General features: G+C 42.5%; 2 protein-coding genes and 1 pseudogene across 2 annotated transcripts; 1 reads left to right on the top strand and 2 right to left on the bottom strand.

Annotated features, from left to right (window-relative positions):
* Nucleotides 1–9,162: 9,162 nt before the first annotated feature.
* On the bottom strand, nucleotides 9,163–13,909 carry LOC146521769 (leucine-rich repeat LGI family member 2 pseudogene; annotated as a pseudogene).
* Nucleotides 13,910–15,773: 1,864 nt separating this feature from the next.
* Nucleotides 15,774–17,831, top strand: LOC146521768 (uncharacterized). Its single transcript, XM_085155512.1, has one exon. It carries the CDS (start codon nucleotides 15,950–15,952, stop codon nucleotides 17,468–17,470), a length of 1,521 nt encoding a protein of 506 aa, XP_085011638.1. The 5' UTR covers nucleotides 15,774–15,949; the 3' UTR covers nucleotides 17,471–17,831.
* A 5,950-nt stretch (nucleotides 17,832–23,781) lies between these two features.
* LOC146521767 (uncharacterized) lies at nucleotides 23,782–25,106 on the bottom strand. Its single transcript, XM_085154102.1, has 2 exons — nucleotides 25,023–25,106; nucleotides 23,782–24,849 (listed from the first exon to the last, which is right to left on the bottom strand). Exons 1-2 carry the CDS (start codon nucleotides 25,104–25,106, stop codon nucleotides 23,782–23,784), a joined length of 1,152 nt encoding a protein of 383 aa, XP_085010228.1.
* Nucleotides 25,107–25,414: the final 308 nt, after the last annotated feature.

The following is a 25,414-nucleotide window of genomic DNA, read 5'->3' as shown; positions in this document are numbered from 1 at the left end:
CACATTTAGTGTTACATTTTAGATCACCACAATAGGATATCCACAATTTAGGATTCAGGCATTTGTTTTAGTTTGATATCATAATCATTCTATGATTGAGTCGTTAACAGAACCAGCAGTTAGCAGCAATAACTTCAAATCAATGACATTTGCAAGCATTCCTTTATACACAGCATTTCAGTCAGGTTGAGGTCTGGACGTCCATGCTGTAGATTTGCTGCTGAGCTTGGGGTCATTATCCTGTTGCATGGCCTAATTTAGAAGAAGCTTTATCTGTCGGACAGACAGCCTCACATTTGACTCTAAAAAACTTTGGCATACAGAGGAGTTCGTTGACTGCAAGGTGCTTTATTGCTTGTGTCTGCAGAAGAAGCTCAAATCGCCACACTTGAACCAGGATATTTGACAGTGGGTTTGAGGTCTTTAAGTGTTTGGTTGTCTGAAATACTGACATGTGAACGGCAGAATATAATGGTGAGATTTTAGTGCTGGTTAGATTGCATACAGACTGCACATTATCAGGTTTTACACTTTTGGATCTGTGACCATTCAAACACCAGACAGTACTGAATGTTTCTTCTTTCTTTGTGCAACTTTACAATCATAATGTCTGTTTTGGGGGTTTTAGGGAAAGAAGGGAAGTTTTATTTTTAATGATCAGTGTCAGGAATTAATCACTACAATGACACAAATAAACTTGAATTATAACCATAATCCTGATTATCAGTCAATACAAAACACATTCAGAAGTCATGTTTTCACAGATTTATTTTGACATTACATCATATTTTTAAGAGGAACATTCATTAGCCTTAAAACAAAGTCATACAAAAGAATTGTAACGCTTGCATATTGTTAACCTAGAAGCAATTTTAGTCTTTGTTAGGTTTATCGAAAAAGAATTTGGCAAACACCCTTTTTTGAATGTCATGCTCTTGCAGGCTGCAGTAACATTTGAGTTTTGTAAGTGCAAAGGTCCATTCAAACAGGTGGTGACATTACAATCCTTGGTTTATGTACATTTGGAGCTTGTCAACATTCAGCATTTCCAAAAGCAGAATAAAAATTTGAAAGCTTGAAGATATATTTACATGTACATTTATTTTCCTTCCTTGTGGTCATACAAATTTGGCCTCTGATTCTTCTGACCTCAGATGTTAGTAAAAAAAAAAAATTGTTAATTGGGCAAAACTGTTTTTTTAAACATATCAGGAGATTTATTTTCCATGACATCATCTAAACACAGGTCAAACAAAAGACCCCACTGTTGATAAGGCAAGGTACTGTATGTTACCACAGGGTATGAGGATACAGGTAGGTGGCAAAATCATTCAATCCATCATCAGTCACCACAAATCAGAATAAATTTGTTACATTCATTCAGGTCCTGATGTAATTTTAGCTGCATAAAACTACTGAGAGAAAGATATTAAACAAAAAACAGATAAATCCAAATAGATTCAATTAAATGTCTCTTTTTTAACCCGTCATAAACGTCAGTGGTATTTTCAAGAGAATAGAAGTAGTTATGAAAGGGTAGTACTTCAGAAAGTCTGAGGATCCATGAGTGCAAGGCCATTGAGAAATAGTCACGATACATCTTGACCCCGCTCTACTTTGTGAGTGAAAACTATGAAGGTGTGGATATTTAACAGTTTATAAGGTCCTTTCTCTTTTGTTTCCTTCTTGAATTTGTCTTTCAAGTGGAAGACATTTGATTTCAGACGGAACAATAAGGCACAGCCCCTCACAAGCTCAGGTCGATGATGATGTGCTCAAAGATCTGCGTGTATCAAATCAAATCAAATCACTTTTATTGTAACATCATATGTGCAGGTACACTGGTACAGTACATGTGAGTGAGCTTTACAAGCAACAGAGTTGTGCAAAAATACAATAACATAAAACAAGCAAAATATAAGAATGGCTAAATCTGAGACTAATAAATATATGTACAATATATAATAGTATATGCATTACTGGATGTGTATCCGGTCGTTAAGTGATGACGTGAGTGAATCCTACTTCCGGGCCTAAAGTAGTCTGCGTTTAATATGGCTTTTGTGTTGTTAACATGTTTAATGTTTTGTATTTTCTTCTATTTAATCTCAAAAAGCTCCTAAAACAGTCAGTGATCACTGTTGACCTCCCTCGGCTGTTATTACTGCTAATCATTTATTTAAGCTCAGTTTTTGAAACTTTAGGATGTAACTACAGCCCAGCCCATGCAGCAGTATATGAATGACTAACCTCGTATTGTGGATGGATTATCTCAGTTGTTCTCCTGGCTGAAGTTTGGTCCTTTTACAGCATCCTGCCATGCGATTACATTTGTTCCTGACCACGAGAACACTCACGTTAACTTTTATCGAGTGGGAAAAAAGGTAGCTTGTTTATATTATGCTAACATAGCCTTGTCGCTAGCGGTCACGTAGCACATCATTATATACCAGCTAGCCAAACTTCAGTATCCCTACAAACGTCACTGCTGTTTAGTTTTCTGTCTTCATTTATGTTGGAAGTGATAACAGAGCTGTACGTTTTAATTTGTTTCCAAAACCCCGCAGTCAGGACATGCTATATTGTATTTAGATAGAAGCTAGCGAGCTAACTTCCTGCTAACTTCTAACTCCGTTAAATGTCATAAATTCCGTTTTCATGGATGCCTGGATGTTAAACTCAATTGTTACACTTGGTAGAGCAGAACGCTGATCATTTTATTAAAGATGAAAGACTTTAGACAGTTTTTCAACTCTCAGTAATGCCATAGTGATCGTTTGATATATGGACCTGCAGCGGAGTTTAGGCCCAGACACGGCTAGTGACGTCAGACTTAACGACCGGATACTAAATATGTTTTTCTACATGTGTGTGTGTGTATACATATTTTACAAATTAAATAGAGTAAACAATAAAATAAAATATATAAAAATATACAGAGTTGGTTGAGACATGTGCAAAACAGTGGCATTAATGTACAGTATGTAGTGCATAATGTTGAAGTTCCAGTAATAAGGGTGAGGTGTCTATGACGTGTTCAGCAGTCTGATGGCCTGATGGAAAAAGCTTCTCTCACTCAGTCTGCTGGTTCGGGACCGGATACTGCAGAACCTCCTTCCTGATGGAAGTAGTCTGAACAGTTTATGGCTGGGGTGACTGGAGTCCTTGATGATCCTCCCCGCTTTCCTCAGGCACCGCTTCCTGTAGATGTCTTGGAGGGAGGGAAGCTCACCTCCAATTATCTGTTCAGAACATCGCACTACTCTCTGGAGAGCTTTGCGGTTGTAAGCGGTGCTGTTGCCATAACAGGTGGTGATGCATCCAGTGAGGATGCTCTCAAGGCACAGCGATAGAAGGTCCTGAGGTTGCGGGGGCTCATGCCAAATCTTTTCAGTCTCCTGACTGTTTTCTTCACTGTTTTGTTTATGTGTACTGACCACATAAGATCCTCAGCCAGATGTACACCAAGGAAGCCACAGTCTCCACAGCAGCGCCGTTGATGGTGATGGGGTGTGTACTTCTCTGTACTTCTCTGCACCTCCGGAAGTCCACTATCAACTCCTTTGTCTTTGCGACGTTGAGGGTGAGATGGTTGTCTTGACACCAGTGGGTCAGGGCGCTGACCTCCTCCCTGTAGGCCGTCTCATCACCGTTGGTGATAAGACCCACCACTGTAGTGTCGTCCACAAACTTCACAATGATGTTGGAGTTGTTAGTGGCTGTGCAGTCATAGATGTAGAGTGAGTACAGGAGAGGGCACATACACACCCCTGTGGTGCACCAGTGTTCAGTGTGATGGGGGATGAGGTGATGCTGCCTAGTCTGACCACTTGGAATCTGTCAGACAGGAAGTTAAGGATCCAGCTGCAGAGGGAGCTGCTCAGTCCTAGATCCTGCAGTTTCCTGTCCAGCTTCGAGGGAACGATGGTGTTGAATGCTGAGCTGTAGTCTACAAACAGCATTCTCACATACGTGTCTCTCTTCTCCAGGTGTGACAGGGCAGTATGTAGTGTCAGGGCTATGGCATCATCAGTGGACCTGTTGTGGCGGTATGCGAACTGTAGAGGGTCCAGTGAGTCAGGTAGTGCAGAGCAGATGAAGTCCCTGACAAGCTTCTCGAAGCATTTGCTTACATTGGGGGTCAGGGCTACAGGTCGCCAGTCGTTTAATGAGGAGATGGTGGAGGATTTGGGTACAGGGAGGATGGTGGCCATTTTGAAGCAGGCTGGGACTACAGACAGAGAGAGGGAAAGGTTGAAGATGTGTGTAAACACTTCAGCCAGCTGAGCCGCGCATGAATTAAGGACTCGGCTGGGAATCCCGTCCAGACCAGAAGCTTTGCGCACGCTCACCTTCCTGAAGCACTTTCGCACATCCTCCTCAGATACAGTGTGCGCACTCTACCCACAGGTAGATCTGTGAGAAGGTGTAGTCACTTCCCAGAGCCAGATAGTAACGTTCCTTGAAAGAGAACGGCTGGAGAATCATGGAGCCTCGAGGGGCAAAGCTTGGATCTCAGCAAACTGTTTGGTGCCCCAATGCAGAACTTTGGAATCACCGATATACCGCGTCATAGCCATGTAGTGCTCCTCCTTGATCCGGAAGTGTTTCACAACCACTACATCCTCCATGTTGGGGATCTCACCCTGCAGGATGAACTTCTGGTTGCTCCGGCTCCACTGGTAGATCACTGGAACCTGTGAGCGGCTCGCTAAAATAAGGTGAGCTTTCCCATCCAAGTCGAGAAACTCTACATCCGTGTCGCGGTACCACTCGTGCAGTGACTGGTACGAATAAAAGCCATTATCATTCCACTTGTAGAGGGTGGAGAGGCCGGCTTTTGAGCTGTCAGCAATCACAAAGAACCAATCAGAGCCATTTGGGGCGCCTGAGGATGGATCAGATGAGTTTGCCACCTGTTGCCACCATGTACAGCATGTTGCCTCATCAGCACTGGGGTCTTCTGTTTGATGGTTCCACAGTGCCTCTCTCTGGCCGTGATGAAGTATCACACCCCTCTGCTCTTTCTATTACTGGGAATGTCTAGAAAGCACAAACCTTTAATAATCACAGCTGAGATCATAAACTGTAGTTATCCTTCCTTCCTTTCTTATCCTTCCTTCCTTTCCTTCTTCCTTCCTCTTAAGCACTTAAGGGTTGCTGGAGATGGCTTGAAGACTATCCCAGCTTTCACAAGGTAAAACTCAGGGTACACACTTTACAGTTCACCACTCATGATCACATTCCCAATAGATGATTGTATTTCCCAAAAGAATCAACAATTAACCTAAAAAAGCAAGTTGTTGGACTGTGAGAGGGAGCCGGAGCACCCTCAGAGAACACAACATGCAAACAGCAGCCAGCAGATTCACATGCACGACCTTCTTGCTGTGAGGCAACAGTACCAACCACTGCACCACCGTGCTGACCTTAGAGTGCAGTCGTATGGTGGAAAATGTTACTGTGGATGCTTTAGATTATATTACATACAGAAAAAAGTACTGATTTATTATTTTAGTGGGCGAAAGAGTCAAGATTGGATCTAAAGGATGTAAATGGAGAAGCACAGTGCATTTCTACTCAGTCTGAACACTCGACACAGCCTCGTTCACCCAGCTGCACACACATGATTAGGGGAAACTCAACGTTCAGTATCTTCTTTTTTTCATCAAAAGACTTTCTCTGTATCTCTGCTCTGTTTGTTTTTGACTTGAAACACTAAATAAAAGTTTTACTACACATCTGTCTCTATTGTTTAATCAGCAGCTGTAATACTAAACTGTCCAAAATTTAAAAGTCTACATTTAGTAGATTTAGAGATATTTATTTCACCACTTTTTGTTAATGATACTTTATAAACCTATTCTGCTGTTTAACAAAGACAGTATCATCATGTTTAAAGCACTTTTAAATCTGACAGCAGCACTCAGTTCTCCTGCACATGTGTGATCTTGGAGTGAACTGAAGGTTCAGATGCATCTCTCAGGTCCTGTGTGGAGACTTTGCTGGACTTTGTCTGTCTGTTAAAGATGTGATTTTCAGATGCTATTCAGCTGGTGTAGATAGTGGGGGTTTAGGTCTGAAACATCTTCTTTTGTCCTCCATTCATCCAGTTTCATGAGATAACTTTTTGGTACAAGGACTGGACTGAAAACGACTGAAAAGAGAAACTTTGAAAGAGTTTTACAAGCCTGGAGGAAAAGCAGTGCTTTTTTAATCAAATGTAATAATACACATTGTTTAAATGTCCCAAAGTAAAGAGATCTCTCTGTGAACCTTTAATTCATCACCCTCTTGTGGCAGCAGCTGGCTACTGTTATTTGCACATGTGCATTGTGTTTTTTTATTCCGTTATAATTTAATACAAAACCCTTTAATTAAATTAGTGAGTTGAAGTAATATATGAAATATTAGTGTTAGGTAAGTCCCAGAGTTCAGTTTATTGGACATTAGCTACATTTAATAAGAAGATATGACATCCAAATATATGCTTATGTCAACACATGTTCATTTGATGAAGTTTACTGAACAAATTTGAATCATCACAACAACCAAAATGTTAGCAACACATCACAAGTCATGTGGGGGGCGGGGGGAATGTCATGTGACAACCTCTTTGGCTTCCAGAATCGTGACATCACACCCATTTAGAATCTTACCACCACTTTGATCCTTTGATCCTTTGATCCTAAAACCCTTAAGTAGAGGTGAGAAGTAGCAACTTTTAGTTCGTTGTTTGCAGCATTTATGTTCGCAGCATTGAAACGTTCGAGAGAGAAACCTTTCAAAACAATTGGATCCTTTTCAGAGCGACTTTTTACACTTTCCAACATGTCTCTGAAAAAAACACACAAGAAAAGAAAAAGTAAAGCCCAGCTCTTCTCTTCTGGCTCAAGAAGACAATATTCAAGTTCAGAAGATGTGCTTGGAAGAAATGCATGAGGAAAATCTCATGAACAAGCACAACAAGCAACACCCGGCCCAGGCAGAGAGTTGTTTTAAACAACGAAAGGAGATTATCTTCCTCAGAGAAGAAAATGAGAGAAAGACTGCTGAAGTAGATAAATTGTTCAGCCAGCTTCTTAAAAAGGAAGATATTCAGAAGGAGAAAGAAATAGAACTCCTAGACGTGCGTGGAAGGAACTTTGAGCTCAAAGCAAAGCTTGATAAAGCAATAGAAAAACTCAAAGAAATCCTCCAGCAGAAGAAAAATGAGAAAGACAAGGACAAAAAGGATCGAGAGCTGCAATTAAAGCTTGATGAAGCTCTGCAAAAAAATACAGAAATCCTCCAAGAGAACAAACGACAGGAAATAGAACTCCAAAACTTGGGGATAAAATACAAAGCATTGCTTCAAGAGAGAAAGCAACAACCGATCAAACAGAAAGAAAGCAAGCTTGAAAGCGAGCTGAAAACAAAGCTTGATAAAGCACTGCAAAGAAATGACCAGATTCTTCAAGAAAAAGAACAACTGGAAATAAACCAGAGAGACATGCGGTGCCAACTCCAAAGCATGGAGGAAAAATGCAGAGTCCTGGAAGTAAAACGTGATAAAACTGCAGTGCACAAGCAGAAATATCAAGAGCTGCTTCAAGAGAAAGAACAACAGGACATAAAGCAGACAGAAGACAAACGTTTACTCCTGGACTTTGAGAGAGAAAACCAAAACCTGCAAGAACTTTACAAGAAAATGAACAACAAAGCAACTGAGATGGAAGGAGAGAAGGAGAAACTGCAAAAACAGTGCTCAGTGATGCAGAGTCAGCTCAATGACATGCTGACAAAAAACACCAAACTCGAGAAACTTTCAAACATCTTGAAGTGCAAAAACACTGAGGTGCAGCTGCTAAAGCAGCAACTCAAGAAAACAAATGAAGACCTGCAGTGCAAACTTCAAGAAACCGAGAGGAAAAGTCAGCAGTTAGAAGACACTCACAACAAATTACAAGAGCGTTATACAGAGATGCAGGAGGCAAAAGAAATGCAGGAGGAAACATCTAAAGAGTTGAAAGAAAGGCTCAAAGACAAACAAGCCGAATTAGAAGAAGTGGAGAAAACATGCAGGAGACTTGAGAAGGAGAATACCGAAACAATCGATCAGCTGAGAACCCTGATCCTAGAGAAAAAGGTTCTCGTGGAAAAGCTCCTGGAAAAGAAGAAGAAACGCTTCCGCTTCTTCTGGAGGAAGGACACTCCTGCTTTTTCTTCTCTTTCTACTTTTTCCACTGCTGATGTCACCTCGTCTTCCTCCACCTCTGTTCCATCGTAATTTTGACCTCCCCTCTCCTGACACCTTGACACCTCTCCCTCCCCTAGCTCCCTTGAACTCCTAACACCTGTCCCATCTCCCTCCCCCCCTCTCCCTCTCTTTTCACCCTCACCCCCCAACCAGTCCCGACAGTTGACTGCCCCCTCTAGAGCCTGGTTCTGTCATAGGTTTCTTCCTTCAAAGGGAGTTTTTCCTATCCACTGTCGCACCTAGTGCTTGCTCAGAGGGGATTGTTGGGGTTTTCTCTCCCCTATCCCTTTCCTTTACCATTCCCCCCTCCCCACCCCCCCCCCCCCACCCCCTTCTATTTCCCCAAAACTTTAATAATAAACACAATTGGCTGCATTTTAAATGTGTCTGATCAACGTCTTCATTCAAGAATGAATTGTCTTTGTCACAGAGTCATGTGTATTTTGTGTTTTCCTCGGGCTGGTGATCCTCGCGGTCGTTCAGCCCAGGAGTCCAGATTATTCGTGTTTTAATCACATTTAGTGTTACATTTTAGATCACCACAATAGGATATCCACAATTTAGGATTCAGGCATTTGTTTTAGTTTGATATCGTAATCATTCTATGATTGAGTCGTTAACAGAACCAGCAGTTAGCAGCAATAACTTCAAATCAATGACATTTGCAAGCATTCCTTTATACACAGCATTTCAGTCAGGTTGAGGTCTGGACGTCCATGCTGTAGATTTGCTGCTGAGCTTGGGGTCATTATCCTGTTGCATGGCCTAATTTAGAAGAAGCTTTATCTGTCGGACAGACAGCCTCACATTTGACTCTAAAAAACTTTGGCATACAGAGGAGTTCGTTGACTGCAAGGTGCTTTATTGCTTGTGTCTGCAGAAGAAGCTCAAATCCCCACACTTGAACCACCATATTTGACAGTGGGTTTGAGGTCTTTAAGTGTTTGAGTGTCTGAAATACTGACATGTGAACGGCAGAATATAATGGTGAGATTTTAGTGCTGGTTAGATTGCATACAGACTGCACATTATCAGGTTTTACTCTTTTGGATCTGTGACCATTCAAACACCAGACAGTACTGAATGTTTCTTCTTTCTTTGTGCAACTTTACAATCATAATGTCCATTTTTGGGTTTTGGGGGTTTTTAGGGAAAGAAGGGAAGTTTTATTTTTAATGATCAGTGTCAGGGATTAATCACTACAGTGACACAAATAAACTTGAATTATAACCATAATCCTGATTATAAGTCAACACAAAACACATTCAGAAGTCGTGTTTTCACAGATTTATTTTGACATTACATCATATTTCTAAGAGGAACATTCATTAGGCTTAAACAAAATCATACAAAAGAATTGTAACGCTTGCATATTGTTAACCTAGAAGCACTTTTTGTCTTTGTTAGGTTTATCGAAAAAGAATTTGGCAAACACCCTTTTTTGAATGTCATGCTCTTGCAGGCTGCAGTAACATTTGAGTTTTGTAAGTGCAAAGGTCCATTCAAACAGGTGGTGACATTACAATCCTTGGTTTATGTACATTTTGGAGCTTGTCAACATTCAGCATTTCCAAAAACAGAATAAAAATTTGAAAGCTTGAAGATATATTTACATGTACATTTATTTTCCTTCCTTGTGGTCATACAAATTTGGCCTCTGATGCTTCTGACTTCAGATGTTAGTAAAAAAAATATTATTGTTAATTGAACAAAACTGTTTTTTTTTAAACATATCAGGAGGTTTATTTTCCCTGACACCATCTAAACACAGCTCCTTTGCAATACTGATAAAGTTTCTCTGTACTTATATTACAGCAGATCTAGAAGCTGTATCTAAATGTTGATTCTCCGTTAATGAATTTGTATAAGGTCAAGTCCTGGATATTTTACTAACTGTAACAACAAACCACTGCTTCCTACTCTATACATTATAATCTACAGCATCTACAAAGACACCTTCCAACAAACAGCTACACTCTATGATCTCAGCTAAGTTAATTAAAGGTTTGTGCTTTCTAGACATTCCCTGTAATGGAAAGAGTAGAGGGGTGTGGTACTTCATCCCGGCCAGAAGGAGGCGCTGTGTAACCATCAAACAAAAGACCCCAGTGTTGATAAGGCAAGGTACTGTACGTTACCACAGGGTATGAGGATACAGGTAGGTGGCAAAAATCAATCAATCCATCATCAGTCACCACAAATCAGAATAAATTTGTTACGTTCATTCAGGTCCTGATGTATTTTTAGCTGCATAAAACTACTGAGAGAAAGATATTAAACAAAAAACAGATAAATCCAAATAGATTCAATTAAATGTCTCTTTTTTAACCCGTCATAAACTTCAGTGGTATTTTTAAGAGAATAGTAGTAGTTATGAAAGGGTAGTACTTCAGAAAGTCTGAGGATCCATGAGTGCAAGGCCATTGAGAAATAGTCACGATACATCTTGACCCCGCTCTACTTTGTGAGTGAAAACTATGAAGGTGTGGATATTTAACAGTTTATAAGGTCCTTTCTCTTTTGTTTCCTTCTTGAATTTGTCTTTCAAGTGGAAGACATTTGATTTCAGACGGGACAATAAGGCACAGCCCCTCACAAGCTCAGGTCGATGATGATGTGCTCAAAGATCTGCGTGTTTCCCATGAAACTCGAGGAAAAAATAAAGTCCCTGCGGTCGGTAGATACCACGGTGAAAGAGCGTGGGGCTTGGATGTACACCTCCTTAAAGCGGTCAAAGATTTTGTTGTCCTTGTCCCACAGGTAGATCTGTGAGAAGGTGTAGTCGCTTCCCAGAGCCAGATAGTAACGTTCCTTGAAAGAGAACGGCTGGAGAATCATGGAGCCTCGAGAGGGCAAAGCTTGGATCTCAGCAAACTGTTTGGTGCCCCAACGCAGAACTTTGGAATCACCAATATACCGCGTCATAGCCAGGTAGAGCTCCTCCTCAATCCGGAAGTGTTTCACAACCACTACATCCTCCATGTTGGGGATCTCACCCTGCAGGATGAACTTCTGGTTGCTCCGGCTCCACTGGTAGATCACTGGAACCTGTGAGCGGCTCGCTAAAATAAGGTGAGCTTTCCCATCCAAGTCGAGAAACTCTACATCCGTGTCGCGGTACCACTCGTGCAGTGACTGGTACGAATAAAAGCCATTATCATTCCACTTGTAGAGGGTGGAGAGGCCGGCTTTTGAGCTGTCAGAAATCACAAAGAACCAATCAGAGCCATTTGGGGCGCCTGAGGATGGATCAGATGAGTTTGCCACCTGTTGCCACCATGTACAGCATGTTGCCTCATCAGCACTGGGGTCTTCTGTTTGATGGTTCCACAGTGCCTCTCTCTGGCCGTGATGAAGTATCACACCCCTCTGCTCTTTCTATTACTGGGAATGTCTAGAAAGCACAAACCTTTAATAATCACAGCTGAGATCATAAACTGTAGTTATCCTTCCTTCCTTCCTTATCCTTCCTTCCTTTCCTTCTTCCTTCCTCTTAAGCACTTAAAGGTTGCTGGAGATGGCTTGAAGACTATCCCAGCTTTCACAAGGTAAAACTCAGGGTACACACTTTACAGTTCACCACTCATGATCACATTCCCAATAGATGATTGTAATTCCCAAAAGAATCAACAATTAACCTAAAAAAGCAAGTTGTTGGACTGTGAGAGGGAGCCGGAGCACCCTCAGAGAACACAACATGCAAACAGCAGCCAGCAGATTCACATGCACGACCTTCTTGCTGTGAGGCAACAGTACCAACCACTGCACCACCGTGCTGACCTTAGAGTGCAGTCGTATGGTGGAAAATGTTACTGTGGGTGCTTTAGATTATATTACATATAGAAAAAAGTACTGATTTATTATTTTAGTGGGCAAAAGAGTCAAGATTGGATCTAAAGGATGTAAATGGAGAAGCACGGTGCATTTCTACTCAGTCTGAACACTCGACACAGCCTCGTTCACCCAGCTGCACACACATGATTAGGGGAAACTCATCGTTCAGTATCTTCTTTTTTCATCAAAAGACTTTCTCTGTATCTCTGCTCTGTTTGATTTTGACTTGAAACACTAAATAAAAGTTTTACTACACATCTGTCTCTATTGTTTAATCAGCAGCTGTAATACTAAACTCTCCAAAATTTAAAAGTCTACATTTAGTAGATTTAGAGATATTTATTTCACCACTTTTTGATACTGTATAAACCTATTCTGCTGTTTAACAAAAACAGTATCATCATGTTTAAAGCACTTTTAAATCTGACAGCAGCACTCAGTTCTCCTGCACATGTGTGATCTTGGAGTGAACTGAAGGTTCAGATGCATCTCTCAGGTCCTGTGTGGAGACTTTGCTGGACTTTGTCTGTCTGTTAAAGATGTGATTTTCAGATGCTATTCAGCTGGTGTAGATAGTGGGGGTTTAGGTCTGAAACATCTTCTTTTGTCCTCCATTCATCCAGTTTCATGAGATAACTTTTTGGTACAAAGACTGGACTGAAAAAAGACTGAAAAGAGAAACTTTGAAAGAGTTTTACAAGCCTAGAGGAAAAGCAGTGCTTGTTTAATCAAATGTAATAATACACATTGTTTAAATGTCCCAAAGTAAAGAGATCTCTCTGTGAACCTTTAATTCATCACCGTCTTGTGGCAGCAGCTGGCTACTGTTATTTGCACATGTGCATTGTGGTTTTTTATTCCGTTATAATTTAATACAAAACCCTTTAATTAAATTAGTGAGTTGAAGTAATACAGTGGGGCAAAAAAGTATTTAGTCAGCCACCGATTGTGCAAGTTCCCCCACTTAAAATGATGACAGAGGTCAGTAATTTGCACCAGAGGTACACTTCAACTGTGAGAGACAGAATGTGAAAAAAAAATCCATGAATTCACATGGTAGGATTTGTAAAGAATTTATTCGTAAATCAGGGTGGAAAATAAGTATTTGGTCAATAACAAAAATACAACTCAATACTTTGTAACATAACCTTTGTTGGCAATAACAGAGGTCAAACGTTTACTATAGGTCTTTACCAGGTTTGCACACACAGTAGCTGGTATTTTGGCCCATTCCTCCATGCAGATCTTCTCAAGAGCAGTGATGTTTTGGGGCTGTCGCCGAGCAACACGGACTTTCAACTCCCGCCACAGATTTTCTATGGGGTTGAGGTCTGGAGACTGGCTAGGCCACTCCAGGACTTTCAAATGCTTCTTACGGAGCCACTCCTTTGTTGCCCGGGCGGTGTGTTTTGGATCATTGTCATGTTGGAAGACCCAGCCTCGTTTCATCTTCAAAGTTCTCACTGATGGAAGGAGGTTTTGGCTCAAAATCTCACGATACTTGGCCCCATTCATTCTGTCCTTAACACGGATCAGTCGTCCTGTCCCCTTGGCAGAAAAACAGCCCCATAGCATGATGTTTCCACCCCCATTAGTGAAGGTTTGCCCAGTGCTGCAGCGGTCATGTCAGTGGGGGGATCCGGGGGTTTCTCTGTGAATTTCACCGTGGCAGCGCGCTCGGTGTTTTATTTTTCGCTGTACAAAGTTTTCTTCCCATGCAGAGTGCACAGCAGACGCTAATGTTTTTGACACTTTTTACAGAACCGAACTCAAACCAATGTCAGTACTTCCACGCTGTGAATGCTGCACGGTCGTCCTCTCTCCTGCACTCCACATTATCCATTGTTGATCTGCACACGTCTGTTGCTGCCACGGACGCCGCTCGTACGTCATTGTCATGAGACACTCTCACAAACAAAATCACGACAGTTTAGTAATGCAGTAATGAAGAGTACTTACGGTAAAGTAACAGTAATCTTATTACTTTTTTGCAATAGTAATCCCTTAATTTACTTGTTACTTGAAGAAGTAATCAGATTACAGCAACATGTTACTGTAATCTGATTACTTTTTTTCCAAGTAATCAGATTACAGCAACATGTTACTGTAATCTGATTACTTTTTTCCAAGTAATCAGATTACAGCAACATGTTACTGTAATCTGATTACTTTTTTCCACTTTTTTCCCAGTAATCAGATTACTACTGTAATCTGATTACTTTTTTCCCAGTAATCAGATTACTACTGTAATCTGATTACTTTTTCCCCAGTAATCAGATTACTTCTGTAATCTGATTACTTTTTCCCCAGTAATCAGATTACTACTGTAATCTGATTACTTTTTTCCAGTAATCAGATTACTACTGTAATCTGATTACTTTTTTCCAGTAATCAGATAACTACTGTAATCTGATTACTTTTTTTCCAGTAATCAGATTACTACTGTAATCTGATTACTTTTTTCCCAGTAATCAGATTACTACTGTAACATGTTGAGGTTTTGGCTCAAAATCTCACGATACTTGGCCCCATTCATTCTGTCCTTAACACGGATCAGTCGTCCTGTCCCCTTGGCAGAAAAACAGCCCCATAGCATGATGTTTCCACCCCCATGCTTCACAGTAGGTATGGTGTTCTTGGGATGCAACTCAGTATTCTTCTTCCTCCAAACACGACAAGTTGAGTTTATACCAAAAAGTTCTACTTTGGTTTCATCTGACCACATGACATTCTCCCAATCCTCTGCTGTATCATCCATGTGCTCTCTGGCAAACTTCAGACGGGCCTGGACATGCACTGGCTTCAGCAGCGGAACACGTCTGGCACTGCGGGATTTGATTCCCTGCCGTTGTAGTGTGTTACTGATGGTGACCTTTGTTACTTTGGTCCCAGCTCTCTGCAGGTCATTCACCAGGTCCCCCCGTGTGGTTCTGGGATCTTTGCTCACCGTTCTCATGATCATTTTGACCCCACGGGATGAGATCTTGCGTGGAGCCCCAGATCGAGGGAGATTATCAGTGGTCTTGTATGTCTTCCATTTTCTGATGATTGCTCCCACAGTTGATTTTTTCACACCAAGCTGCTTGCCTATTGTAGATTCACTCTTCCCAGTCTGGTGCAGGTCTACAATTCTTTTCCTGGTGTCCTTCGAAAGCTCTTTGGTCTTGGCCATGGCGGAGTTTGGAGTCTGACTGGTTGAGGCTGTGGACAGGTGTCTTTTATACAGATGATGAGGTCAAACAGGTGCCATTCATACAGGTAACGAGTGGGGGACAGAAAAGCTTCTTACAGAAGATGTTACAGGTCTGTGAGAGCCAGGGATTTTCCTTGTTTGAGGTGACCAAATACTTATTTTCCACCCTGATTTACGAATAAATTCTTTACAAATCCTACCATGTGAATTCATGGATTTTTTTTTCACATTCTGTCTCTCACGGTTGAAGTGTACCTCTGGTGCAAATTACTGACCTCTGTCATCATTTTAAGTGGGGGAACTTGCACAATCGGTGGCTGACTAAATACTTTTTTGCCCCACTGTATATGAAATATTAGTGTTAGGTAAGTCCCAGAGTTCAGTTTATTGGACATTAGCTACATTTAATAAGAAGATATGAGATCCAAATATATGCTTATGTCAACACATGTTCATTTGATAAAGTTTAGTGAACAAATTTGAATCATCACAACAACCAAAATGTTAGCAACACATCATAAGTCTTGTGGGGGGCGGGGGGATGTCATGTGACAACCTCTTTGGCTTCCAGAATCGTGACATCACACCCATTTAGAATCTTACCACCACTTTGATCCTTTGATCCTAAAACCCTTAAGTAGAGGTGAGAAGCAAGAACTTTTAGTTCGTTGTTCGCAGCATTTATGTTCGCAGCATTGAAACGTTCGAGAGAGAAACCTTTCAAAACAATTGGATCCTTTTCAGAGCGACTTTTTACACTTTCCAACATGTCTCTGAAACAACACACAAGAAAAGAAAAAGTAAAGCCCAGCTCTTCTCTTCTGGCTCAAGAAGACAATATTCAAGTTCAGAAGATGTGCTTGGAAGAAATGCATGAGGAAAATCTCATGAACAAGCACAACAAGCAACACCCGGCCCAGGCAGAGTGTTGTTTTAAACAACAAAAGGAGATTATCTTCCTCAGAGAAGAAAATGAGAGAAAGACTGCTGAAGTAGATAAATTGTTCAGACAGCTTCTTGAAAAGGAAGATATTCAGAAGGAGAAAGAAGTGGAACTCCTAGACGTGCGTGGAAGGAACTTTGAGCTCAAAGCAAAGCTTGATAAAGCAATAGAAAAACTCAAAGAAATCCTCCAGCAGAAGAAAAATGAGAAAGACAAAGACAAAAAGGATCGAGAGCTGCAATTAAAGCTTGATGAAGCTCTGCAAAAAAATACAGAAATCCTCCAAGAGAACAAACGACAGGAAATAGAACTCCAAAACTTGGGGATAAAATACAAAGCATTGCTTCAAGAGAGAAAGCAACAACCGATCAAACAGAAAGAAAGCAAGCTTGAAAGCGAGCTGAAAACAAAGCTTGATGAAGCACTGCAAAGAAATGACCAGATTCTTCAAGAAAAAGAACAACTGGAAATAAACCAGAGAGACATGCAGTGCCAACTCCAAAGCATGGAGGAAAAATGCAGAGTCCTGGAAGTAAAACTTGATAAAACTGCAGTGCACAAGCAGAAATATCAAGAGCTGCTTCAAGAGAAAGAACAACAGGACATAAAGCAGAAAGAAGACAAACGTTTACTCCTGGACTTTGAGAGAGAAAACCAAAAGCTGCAAGAACTTTACAAGAAAATGAACTACAAAGCAACTGAGATGGAAGGAGAGAAGGAGAAACTGCAAAAACAGTGCTCAGTGATGCAGAGTCAGCTCAATGACATGTTGACAAAAAACACCAAACTCGAGGAACTTTCAAACACCTTGAAGTGCAAAAACACTGAGGTGCAGCTGCTGAAGCAGCAACTCAAGAAAACAAATGAAGACCTGCAGTGCAAACTTCAAGAAACCGAGAGGAAAAGTCAGCAGTTAGAAGACACTCACAACAAATTACAAGAGCGTTATACAGAGATGCAGGAGGCAAAGGTAATGCAGGAGGAAACATCTAAAGAGTTGAAAGAAAGGCTCAAAGACAAACAAGCCAAATTAGAAGAAGTGGAGAAAACATGCAGGAGACTTGAGAAGGAGAATACCGAAACAATCGATCAGCTGAGAACCCTGATCCTAGAGAAAAAGGTTCTCGTGGAAAAGCTCCTGGAAAAGAAGAAGAAACGCTTCCGCTTCTTCTGGAGGAAGGACACTCCTGCTTTTTCTTCTCTTTCTACTTTTTCCACTGCTGATGTCACCTCGTCTTCCTCCACCTCTGTTCCATCGTAATTTTGACCTCCCCTCTCCTGCCCTCTCCCTCTCTCCTGACACCTTGACACCTCTCCCTCCCCTAGCTCCCGTGAACTCGTAACACCTGTCCCATCTCCCTCCCCCCCTCTCCCTCTCTTTTCACCCTCACCCCCCAACCAGTCCCGACAGTTGACTGCCCCCTCTAGAGCCTGGTTCTGTCATAGGTTTCTTCCTTCAAAGGGAGTTTTTCCTATCCACTGTCGCACCTAGTGCTTGCTCAGAGGGGATTGTTGGGGTTTTCTCTCCCCTATCCCTTTCCTTTACCATTCCCCCCACCCACCCACCCCCCCTTCTATTTCCCCAAAACTTTAATAATAAACACAATTGGCTGCATTTTAAATGTGTCTTATCAACGTCTTCATTCAAGAATGAATTGTCTTTGTCACAGAGTCATGTGTATTTTGTGTTTTCCTCGGGCTGGTGATCCTCGCGGTCGTTCAGCCCAGGAGTCCAGATTATTCGTGTTTTAATCACATTTAGTGTTACATTTTAGATCACCACAATAGGATATCCACAATTTAGGATTCAGGCATTTGTTTTAGTTTGATATCGTAATCATTCTATGATTGAGTCGTTAACAGAACCAGCAGTTAGCAGCAATAACTTCAAATCAATGACATTTGCAAGCATTCCTTTATACACAGCATTTCAGTCAGGTTGAGGTCTGGACGTCCATGCTGTAGATTTGCTGCTGAGCTTGGGGTCATTATCCTGTTGCATGGCCTAATTTAGAAGAAGCTTTATCTTTCGGACAGACAGCCTCACATTTGACTCTAAAAAACTTTGGCATACAGAGGAGTTTGTTGACTGCAAGGTGCTTTATTGCTTGTGTCTGCAGAAGAAGCTCAAATCCCCACACTTGAACCAGCATATTTGACAGTGGGTTTGAGGTCTTTAAGTGTTTGAGTGTCTGAAATACTGACATGTGAACGGCAGAATATAATGGTGAGATTTTAGTGCTGGTTAGATTGCATACAGACTGCACATTATCAGGTTTTACACTTTTGGATCTGTGACCATTCAAACACCAGACAGTACTGAATGTTTCTTCTTTCTTTGTGCAACTTTACAATCATAATGTCTGTTTTGGGGGTTTTAGGGAAAGAAGGGAAGTTTTCTTTTTAATGATCAGTGTCAGGGATTAATCACTACAGTGACACAAATAAACTTGAATTATAACCATAATCCTGATTATCAGTCAATACAAAACACATTCAGAAGTCGTGTTTTCACAGATTTATTTTGACATTACATCATATTTTTAAGAGGAACATTCATTAGCCTTAAAACAAAGTCATACAAAAGAATTGTAACGCTTGCATATTGTTAACCTAGAAGCACTTTTAGTCTTTGTTAGGTTTATCGAAAAAGAATTTGGCAAACACCCTTTTTTGAATGTCATGCTCTTGCAGGCTGCAGTAACATTTGAGTTTTGTAAGTGCAAAGGTCCATTCAAACAGGTGGTGACATTACAATCCTTGGTTTATGTACATTTGGAGCTTGTCAACATTCAGCATTTCCAAAAGCAGAATAAAAATTTGAAAGCATGTACATTTATTTTCCTTCCTTGTGGTCATACAAATTTGGCCTCTGATTCTTCTGACCTCAGATGTTAGTACAAAAAAAAAAATTGTTAATTGGGCAAAACTGTTTTTTTAAACATATCAGGAGATTTATTTTCCATGACATCATCTAAACACAGGTCAAACAAAAGACCCCACTGTTGATAAGGCAAGGTACTGTATGTTACCACAGGGTATGAGGATACAGGTAGGTGGCAAAATCATTCAATCCATCATCAGTCACCACAAATCAGAATAAATTTGTTACGTTCATTCAGGTCCTGATGTATTTTTAGCTGCATAAAACTACTGAGAGAAAGATATTACACAAAAAACAGATAAATCCAAACAGATTCAATTAAAGGTCTCTTTTTTTAACCCGTCATAAACTTCAGTGGTATTTTCAAGAGAATAGAAGTAGTTATGAAAGGGTAGTACTTCAGAAAGTCTGAGGATCCATGTCACGATACATCTTGACCCTGCTCTACTTTGTGAGTGAAAACTATGAAGGTGTGGATATTTAACAGTTTATAAGGTCCTTTCTCTTTTGTTTCCTTCTTGAATTTGTCTTTCAAGTGGAAGACATTTGATTTCAGACGGAACAATAAGGCACAGCCCCTCACAAGCTCAGGTCGATGATGATGTGCTCAAAGATCTGCGTGTATCAAATCAAATCAAATCACATTTATTGTAACATCACATGTGCAGGTACACTGGTACAGTACATGTGAGTTAAATTCTTGTGTGTGAGCTTCACAAGCAACAGAGTTGTGCAAAAATATAATAACGTAAAACATTCAAAATATAAAAATGGCTAAATCTGAGACTAATAAATATATGTACAATATATAATAGTATATGCATTACTGGATGTGTATCCGGTCGTTAAGTGATGACGTGAGTGAATCCTAATTCCGGGCCTAAAGTAGTCTGCGTTTAGTATGGCTTTTGTGTTGTTAATATGTTTAATGTTTTGTATTTACTTCTATTTGATCTCCAAAAGCTCCTAAAACAGTCAGTGATCACTGTTGACCTCCCTCGGCTTTTATTACCGCTAATCATTTATTTAAGCTCAGTTTTTAAAACTTCAGGATGTAACTACAGCCCAGCCCATGCAGCAGTATATGAATGACTAACCTCGTATTGTGGATGGATTATCTCAGTCGTTCTCATGTTGGTCCTTTTACAGCATCCTGCCATGCGATTACATTTGCTCCTGACCACCGAGAACATTCACGTTAACTTTTATTGAGTGGAAAAAAGTTAGCTTGTTTATGCTAACATAGCCTTGTCGCTAGCGGTCACGTAGCACATCATTATATACCAGCTAGCCAAACTTCAGCAACCCTACAAACGTCACTGCTGTTTAGTTTTCTGTCTTCATTTATGTTGGAAGTGATAACAGAGCTGTACGTTTTAATTTGTTTCCAAAATCCCGCAGTCAGGACATGCTATATTGTATTTAGATAGAAGCTAGCGAGCTAACTTCCTGCTAACTTCTAACTCCGTTAAATGTCATAAATTCCGTTTTCATGGATGCCTGGATTTTAAACTCAATTGTTACACCTGGTAGAGCAGAACACTGATCATTTTATTAAAGATGAAAGACTTTAGACAGTTTTTCAACTCTCAGTAATGCCATAGTGATCGTTTGATATATGGACCTGCAGCGGAGTTTAGGCCCAGACACGGCTAGTGACGTCAGATTTAACGACCGGATACTAAATATGTTTTTCTACATGTGTGTGTGTGTATACATATTTTACAAATTAAATAGAGTAAACAATAAAATAAAATATATAAAAATATACAGAGTTGGTTGAGACATGTGCAAAACAGTGGCATTAATGTACAGTATGTAGTGCATAATGTTGAAGTTCCAGTAATAAGGGTGAGGTGTCTATGACGTGTTCAGCAGTCTGATGGCCTGATGGAAAAAGCTTCTCTCAGTCTGCTGGTTCGGGACCGGATACTGCAGAACCTCCTTCCTGATGGAAGTAGTCTGAACAGTTTATGGCTGGGGTGACTGGAGTCCTTGATGATCCTCCCCGCTTTCCTCAGGCACCGCTTCCTGTAGATGTCTTGGAGGGAGGGAAGCTCACCTCCAATTATCCGTTCAGAACATCGCACTACTCTCTGGAGAGCTTTGCGGTTGTAAGCGGTGCTGTTGCCATACCAGGTGGTGATGCATCCAGTGAGGATGCTCTCAAGGCACAGCGATAGAAGGTCCTGAGGATGCGGGGGCTCATGCCAAATCTTTTCAGTCTCCTGAGAAAGAAGGGGCGCTGCTGCGCCTTCTTCACTGTTTTGTTTATGTGTACTGACCACGTAAGATCCTCAGCCAGATGTACACCAAGGAAGCCACAGTCTCCACAGCAGCGCCGTTGATGGTGATGGGGGTGTGTACTTCTCTGTACTTCTCTGCACTCTCTGACTCCGGGAGTCCACTATCAACTCCTTTGTCTTTGCGACGTTGAGGGTGAGATGTTTGTCTTGACACCAGTGGGTCAGGGCGCTGACCTCCTCCCTGTAGGCCGTCTCATCACCGTTGGTGATAAGACCCACCACTGTAGTGTCGTCCGCAAACTTCACAATGATGTTGGAGTTGTTAGTGGCTGTGCAGTCATAGATGTAGAGTGAGTACAGGAGAGGGCTCAGTACACACCCCTGTGGTGCACCAGTGTTCAGTGTGATGGGGGATGAGGTGATGCTGCCTAGTCTGACCACTTGGAGTCTGTCAGACAGGAAGTTAAGGATCCAGCTGCAGAGGGAGCTACTCAGTCCTAGATCCTGCAGTTTCCTGTCCAGCTTCGAGGGAACGATGGTGTTGAATGCTGAGCTGTAGTCTACAAACAGCATTCTCACATACGTGTCTCTTTTCTCCAGGTGTGACAGGGCAGTATGTAGTGTCAGGGCTATGGCATCATCAGTGGACCTGTTGTGGCGGTATGCGAACTGTAGAGGGTCCAGTGAGTCGGGTAGTGCAGAGCAGATGAAGTCCCTGACAAGCTTCTCGAAGCATTTGCTTACGATGGGGGTCAGGGCTACAGGTCGCCAGTCGTTTAATGAGGAGATTAGATAGATAAGAGATTAGATAAAACTTTATTAATCCCTCGGGTGGGTTCCTCTGGGAAATTTGTTTTCCAAAAAGCACAGCACCGACAGAAGTTACAGAGTTAAGAATATTATATATATATATATACACACATATATAAATACAAAGACATATATAGATAAAATATACAAAGGGGATAAATAGAATAAATAGGAATAAAAATAAAAATAAAAATACAAGTGAATTGCACATTTCAAGTATGGAGTCTATTGCACTGCTGATTATTAACAAAAAGTATTGCACAAAAGGTATTGCACAGTGAAGAGAAGAGGCACTACAGCTTAGTTGTTCCCCCCTCCTTTGTCCTCCTGTTTCCCCTCCCTCTCCCCTCCAGAGAGGAGTTAAACAGTCTGATGGCGTGTGGGACAAAGGAGTTTTTAAGTCTGTTGGTTCTTGTCTTTGGGAGAAGCAACCTGTCGCTGAACAGACTCTTCTGGTTGTTTATGGCCGTGTGCAGAGGATGCCCAGCATCGTCCATAATGTCCAGCAGTTTCTTTAGTGTCCTTTTCTCTGCCACTGACACCAGAGTGTCCAGCTTCATGCCGACCACAGAGCCAGCCTTCCTGATCAGTTTCTCCAGCCTGGATGAGTCCTTCTTTGCTGTGCTGCTCCCCCAGCACACCACAGCATAAAACAGTACTCCAGCAACTACCGACTGGTAAAACATCCTCAGGAGCTTCCTGCAGATGTTGAAAGACCTCAGGCTCCTGAGGAAGTACAGTCGGCTTTGGGCTTTTTTGTACAGGTGCTCTGTGTTGCATGACCAGTCCAGTTTGTTGTCCACCCACAGCCCGAGGTACTTGTACTTGTTGACCACCTCCACCTCCTCCCCCTCTATCTGAACCGGCAGTGGACCTGCTCTGGACCTCCCAAAGTCCACAACCAGTTCCTTAGTCTTTGAGGTGTTGAGTTGCAGGTGGTTTGTGTGACTCCATGCGACAAAGTTCCTCACCAGACTTCTGTACTCCTCTTCCTGATCATCCCAGATACACCCCATGATGGCTGTGTCGTCTGCAAACTTCTGAATGTGGCATAATTCAGAGTTGTAGCAGAAGTCAGAGATGTACAGGGTGAAGAGAAGAGGGGACAGCACAGTTCCCTGTGGTGCTCCTGTGCTGCTGACCACAGTGTCAGACGTGATGTCCTTCAGCCTGACGTACTGTGGCCTGTCGGTGAGGTAGTCGGAGATCCAAGCCACCAGGCAGGGGTCCACCTCCATCCTGTTCAGTTTCTCCTGGAGCAGACAGGGCCGGATGGTATTAAAGGCACTGGAAAAGTCAAGAAACAGGATCCTGACCGTGCCTTTTCCCCCATCGAGGTGTGAGTGGGCTCTATGCAGGAGGTACAGGATGGCATCCTCCACTCCGACACCCGCCTTGTAGGCGAACTGTAGTGGGTCCTGGGCATGTTGTACCTGTGGTCGGAGGAGGTTGAGGAAGAGCCGCTCTAGAGTCTTCATAAGATGTGACGTCAGTGCCACCGGTCGGAAGTCATTCAGCTCATTGGGCCGGTTCCTTTTGGGGACCGGGACGATGCAGGATGTCTTCCATAGGGCGGGCACTCTCCCCAGTCGCAGACTGAGATTGAAGACTCGTTGTAGCGGCTCCCCAAGTTCAGCAGCACACGCCTTTAGCATCCTCGGACACACCTTGTCCGGACCTGCTGCCTTCCTGGGGCGAAGCTTCCTCAGTTATCTCCTGACCTGATACACTGTGACACTGGGAGATGATTGGAAGGAGGGGGGGGGGGGGGGGAGATGTCCTGCTGCTGAGAGAGGGATTGGAGGAGGGGGGTGTCATCATAGTGTCAGGAAGGGGGGGAAGCAAGGGAGGTAGGAGAGTGGGGAGAGGGCTCTGTAGTAAAGGTGAGGGTGAGGGTGGGGGGGTTGTGGGCTGGTCAAACCTGTTGAAGAAGTTGTTGAGTTCGTTTGCCTTCTCCACAGTCCCCCCCACTGTGCTGTTCTTGGTGTTGTGGCCTGTGATGGTTTTCACACCATTCCAGACCTCCCTCATATTGTTCCTCTCCAACTTCTGCTCCACCTTCCTCCTGTAGGTGTCCTTTGCTTCCCTCAGGCAGCGTTTCACCTCCCGCTGTGCTGCTTTCATCTCCTCCTTCACTTTGCCCCTGAAAGCCTTCTTCTTCATGTTGAGGACAGCTTTGACTTCCTGTGTTACCCACGGTTTGTTATTAGGGTAACACCGTACCGTCTTAGCAGGGGCGACCGTGTCCACACAAAAGTTGAGGTAGTCTGTAAGACAGTGTGTCGCCCCCTCTATGTCCTCACCATGTGGGCTCAGAAGCACGTCCCAGTCTGTGGTGTCATAACAGTCTCTCAGAGCATCCTCCTTTTCTGGGGTCCATCTCCTGATGGAGCGTGTTGTGACAGGCTGCCTTTGGACGAGGGGTGTGTATTGTGGCTGTAGGCAAACCAGGTTGTGGTCTGACTTCCCTAGTGGGGGGAGGGGGGTGGCTCTGTATGCATCTCTCACATTAGCATACAGTAGGTCAATTGTCCTGTTGCTCCTTGTGGGACAATTCACAAACTGGTGAAAAGCAGCCAGAGTAGAATCCAGTGTGGCATGATTAAAGTCTCCAGATATAATAATGAAAGGTATAATAATGAAAGATGGTGGAGGATTTGGGTACAGGGACGATGGTGGCCATTTTGAAGCAGGCTGGGACTACAGACAGAGAGAGGGAAAGGTTGAAGATGGTTGTAAACACTCCAGCCAGCTGAGCCGCGCATGAATTAAGGACTCGGCCGGGAATTCAGTCCGGACCAGTAGCTTTGCGCGTGTTCACCTTCCTGAAGCACTTCCGCACATCCTCCTCAGACACAGTGTGCGCACTCTACCCACAGGTAGATCTGTGAGAAGGTGTAGTCACTTCCCAGAGCCAGATAGTAACGTTCCTTGAAAGAGAACGGCTGGAGAATCATGGAGCCTCGAGGGGCAAATCTTGGATCTCAGCAAACTGTTTAGTGCCCCAACGCAGAACTTTGGAATCACCGATATACCGCGTCATAGCCAGGTAGAGCTCCTCCTTGATCCAGAAGTGTTTCACAACCACTACATCCTCCATGTTGGGGATCTCACCCTGCAGGATGAACTTCTGGTTGCTCCGGCTCCACTGGTAGATCACTGGAACCTGTGAGCGGCTCGCTAGAATAAGGTGAGCTTTCCCATCCAAGTCGAGAGACTCTACATCCGTGTCGCGGTACCAATCGTGCAGTGACTGGTACGAATA

Source organism: Neolamprologus multifasciatus, chromosome 3 (assembly GCF_963576455.1).
Source record: "Neolamprologus multifasciatus chromosome 3, fNeoMul1.2, whole genome shotgun sequence".
NCBI lineage: Eukaryota > Metazoa > Chordata > Actinopteri > Cichliformes > Cichlidae > Neolamprologus > Neolamprologus multifasciatus.
The sequence above is the reverse complement of the archived record's forward strand: the minus strand, read 5'-3'. Positions and strand labels throughout refer to the sequence as shown.